The 4,161-nt window shown below is 51.5% G+C and overlaps 1 protein-coding gene across 1 annotated transcript in view; it reads left to right on the top strand.

Moving 5' to 3' along the window:
* The window catches only part of LOC114030743 (ephrin type-A receptor 2), a 40,276-nt gene that overhangs the window by 32,484 nt on the left and 3,631 nt on the right, over window positions 1-4,161 (top strand). The window contains exons 16-17 of the mRNA XM_027845613.1: window positions 1-76; window positions 1,053-1,208. Of these exons, the coding sequence (XP_027701414.1) occupies window positions 1-76; window positions 1,053-1,208 (232 nt within the window). The remainder of the gene's footprint in view (window positions 77-1,052; window positions 1,209-4,161) is intronic.

Genomic DNA, 4,161 nt, shown 5'->3' on the forward strand with positions numbered 1-4,161 from the left:
CTGACATTGTCAGCATCCTGGACAAACTCATCCGGGCCCCTGAGTCTCTCAAGACCCTGGCAGACTTTGACCCCAGGTAAGCCTCTGGGGAGATCCTGAGGAATCACAGGGTGGCAGTGCCCTAATTCCATGGCTCATGGCCTCTGAAAGCCCCTGTGCATAGCTGGCCAGCTGCCTGGGAGGATGCAGAAGCTGCCAGGAACAGCTCTCTCTCATATTCAGCAGGTGGCAGGAGCCAGCCTTTGGGGCTGGGCACATGGACCACCTATTCTGAGGAAGGAGCTAGACGCCCTCCTCCTCCTTAGCTTCTAGGGAGGCAGGAAGAAGTAGTGTAAGAGTACTATCAGAGGCTGTGCCAAGAGCAACTTATGCCAAGGAGGGTGGAAGCGCCCCAGGGGGAGAGCAATGGCTGGGAGCCGCCTGCAGGGCAGAACCCAAGGCAGGCAGCCCTTTGGCACTGGCTGTTGATGCAGGCTTCCTTCACTGGGTATGAGGATTCCCCCTGGAGACCATGCTGGGCTGAGCAGGCCCATGCCAGCCATAGGAAGGAAGCTAGGAGGGGGATACAAGCATAGGACCGGAGATTTTTGAGGCTGGGAGGTACCTTACCAACCACCTAGGGCTAGGCCATGCCCCTCTTTTCTCATATGAGGAAACTGAGGCCCGGAAAGAAGAATGGATTTACCCAAAGTCACTCAGCAGGTTAATATTGGAGCTTGGACTGGAAACATCTTCCAACTCCCAGCCTATCAATCAGCAAACATTTATTAAGTGTCTACTGCATGCCAGGCAGTGTGCTGTTGGAGATCCAAAGCCCAAAGTGAAACAGTTCCTACCCTTGAGGAGCTTATATTCTAATGGAGGACATAACACCCAGAGGGCAATGGTGACCACAAAGAGAGCGGTGCAGGGGTAGTCAGTGGAGTGGTTTCCTAGGCCATGGAGCTCCTGGTGAGAGCACATTGTCTCTTCTATAGCCATTGGGCTCCTCTGCCCCCGCCCCAGGGCCCAACCCTCACCCCCGTGGGCCTCAGCTGGGTGCTTTGTTCCAGGGTGTCCATCCGACTGCCCAGCACGAGCGGCTCCGAGGGCATTCCCTTCCGCACTGTGTCCGAGTGGCTGGAGTCCATCAAGATGCACCAATACACAGAGCACTTCATGTCGTCAGGCTACAACGCCATTGAGAAAGTGGTGCAGATGACCAATGAGTGAGTGTCCCTTCCCACGGCCTGGCTTACCGGCTGGGACCTAGCTCGGACGCCCACTGCTGGGGGGTCCTGAGGGTTCGGAGGTCAAGGGGAAGCAGGGCGATTTGGATCCCAGTTACCTGGCCCCAGAACAGAAGCCTCCAGACTCATGTAATGGGAGAGCTGGGAGGGCCCTAGAACACAGAATGTTAGAACTGGGAGGGCCCTTAGAACACAGGATGTCAGAGCTGGGAGGGCCCTTACAACACAGGATGTCAGAGCTGGGAGGGCCCTTACAACACAGAATGTCAGAGCTGGGAGGGGGCCTTAGGATACGGAATGTCAGAGTGAGGAGGGCCCTTAGAACGTGGGATGTCAGAGCTGGGATGGGCCTTGGAACGTGGGATGTTACTTGTGAAGGAATGTTAGGGCTTTTTTAGTAATTTGCAGAGGAGAAAACTGAGGAGCCAAGAGGGGAAATAATTTGCCCACAGTCCCGAGGCTAATTCGTTGTGGAGCTGGGACCAGATGCCCTTGTTCCAAGTCCAGCTTCTTTCCATCTACTCTGCTTCTCCTGTCTCTGTCTCAGAGGCTGCCCAAGCCCACAGGGGAAGTGGTTCAGGGAAAGGAGCCTTGGAGCAGGGCCATGAGCAGAGGCAGTGACTGGGGAAACCGGCTTCATCTGGTTTCTGAGTTGTTTGAGGCTGGGCTTAATGCCTGCTCCCCATCCCTGGGCCCCTCCCTGCCTTCCTGCCCCCTCCAAACCATCCAGTGAAACAAAGCCTCCCTTCTCCCCCATTTCTGTCTCTGGCTTCTGCCCTCTCAGAGGTCCCAGGGAGAAGGAGAGAGGCCGGATCTGCTGGGCACACTGGCTGTCATCATGATAGGGTGCAAATCATAAGACCTGGATTCAAATGTGGCCTCTGATCCTTATTACCTGTGTGCCCTTGGGCAAATTACTTGCCCTCTCTGGACCTCAATTTCCTCATCTGTAAAATGGGGACAGATTGGACTAGATGATTCCTGAAATCTCTCTGAATTGTAAGTCTTACATTTTGTCCCTTTAATTCAGAGCTAAAATGGCTCACATCCCATTCTTAGAAAATGAAGATCTCTCTCTCTCTCTCTCTATTTTGCCTCTCAGTCTCTGTCTTTCTGTGTCTGTCTCTTTCTATCTCTCTTATTCTCTCTCTCTATTCCCATTTCTAAATTAAATTCTCTGATCCCTCTCCCTCTAAGCTTCCCAGCCCCTGGCCAGGTTCCTGACAGCTTCAGGGTTTGGATCCTTGACAGGACATCTTGGAAGAGTTGCATCTTTCTCTCTGGTTTTGGGATGGGGGACCTTTCCCGGCATGGCATGGCCAGGCACTTGGGAACAGGGCCATCCATAGACTCCATCCCCCTGGGGCCAGCTTCCTTTGAAGGGTGGGATCTGGTAAGGGGAGAATTCTACTAACCCACCCCCGAAGCGGGGGAAATCACCCTTAGTGGCCTTTTGTGCCTCTAAAAATAAATGACTATTTAAGCAGCCCAATTTCTGAGAGGTCAGAGGTCTCCATGAGAACAGGCCTCTTGCCTGGAAAACAGGCCCCGAGAGGGATTTGGGAATCAGTCGATGAGGTCAGAGGGGAGAACTAGAGCCTTGGATCCTAGATCTGGGCTGGTCCACGTGTTTCCCCGGGGGACACCCAGGAAAGCCACTTAAGACATCTTCTTGGCCAGGCAGCTGGAAGCGACCCTACTTGGGTCTCATCTCTCACTCCCCAAGGGATCGCCTGTGGTGGGAAATAGCTTGGGATGGGGGTGTACCAGGGGGAGGGGGAGATAAACTTGAGAGATTGAAGATAATTAATTAGATTAAGGCGAGGAGAGGAGGGAGCTCTGGAAGAGGTAGAAGTGGGAATTACTTTATTTTGCTTCTGGAGAGAGGTGCTGGGGGCCATTTGTTCATGGGCAAGGCATCTCCTCTCTGTGCCTCAGCTCCTGTCTTTTTTAAAATAAGAGGTTTAGACTAGATGACATCTAAGACCCCCAGCCCTGACATTCTATGCTTTAAGACCTCTCCCAGCTCTGACATTCTATATTCTAAGGTTTCTCTGAGATCTATACTTCTATACATATCTTCCTCCTGATTTTCACCAGGGTTCTTCTTTTTCTCTGCTCCAAATCCTGTTTGTGAGAGGGAGAGAAACTACTGTACGCCAACCCCACTCACCCCCGGAAAAAAAAGACAATTCCTGTCCGAAGAGGTCAACAGAAAAAGGTTTACAGGAAATGTACCCTCCAGGAAGAATCCCAAAATAGCCCTGGGTTCCCTTTGCTAATTGATTTCCCATGAACAGTCATCTCTTGGTTTGATGAGTTTGGGATCATTTAAAATTAAAATATTAGATTAAATTCATGAAATTATTCCAAGCTCTCCTCCCCCTACTCCTATTTGTACCGGGCACTGAGAAAACCTGAACCTCATGACTCATTCTCCTCTGACTCCTTTCTTTTGATGACACAGTTTTATTAACAAGCCAAGGCAAGGCAGAAACTTATCTAGATTCTGGATGGGGAAACTGAGGCAGGAGTAGACTTAGATTGGGCACCAGTTCCCCTGTCCCTGGACAGGGCCTAGGGATAGATAGACTCTTAGAGCTAAAGCTGTTGGGTTGGAGGCCTAACCATAAGATCACCCCTTTGTCTCTGGAAGAAAATGGGGACAAGAGTCCGGTGTAGCTATCATATAAGGAAATGGCATTGACATGCTTAGGATAGTGAAGGTGGGGGAGGGGAGCACTCAGGAGGGAGGATCTGGATCTAGTTACTAGTCTCCACCACACAAATCCTTTCATAGAATAGCAAAGCTAAAAAATGACCTTAGAATGCAGAATGTCAGAGCTGGGAGGACCCTTAGAACAGAGAATGTCACAGCTGGGAGGGCCTTTAGAACACAGAATGTCAGAGCTGGGAGGGCCCTAGAACACAG

This window comes from Vombatus ursinus, unplaced genomic scaffold, assembly GCF_900497805.2.
Source record: "Vombatus ursinus unplaced genomic scaffold, bare-nosed wombat genome assembly UNPS02015004.1, whole genome shotgun sequence".
In the NCBI taxonomy this organism is placed as follows: Eukaryota; Metazoa; Chordata; class Mammalia; order Diprotodontia; family Vombatidae; genus Vombatus; species Vombatus ursinus.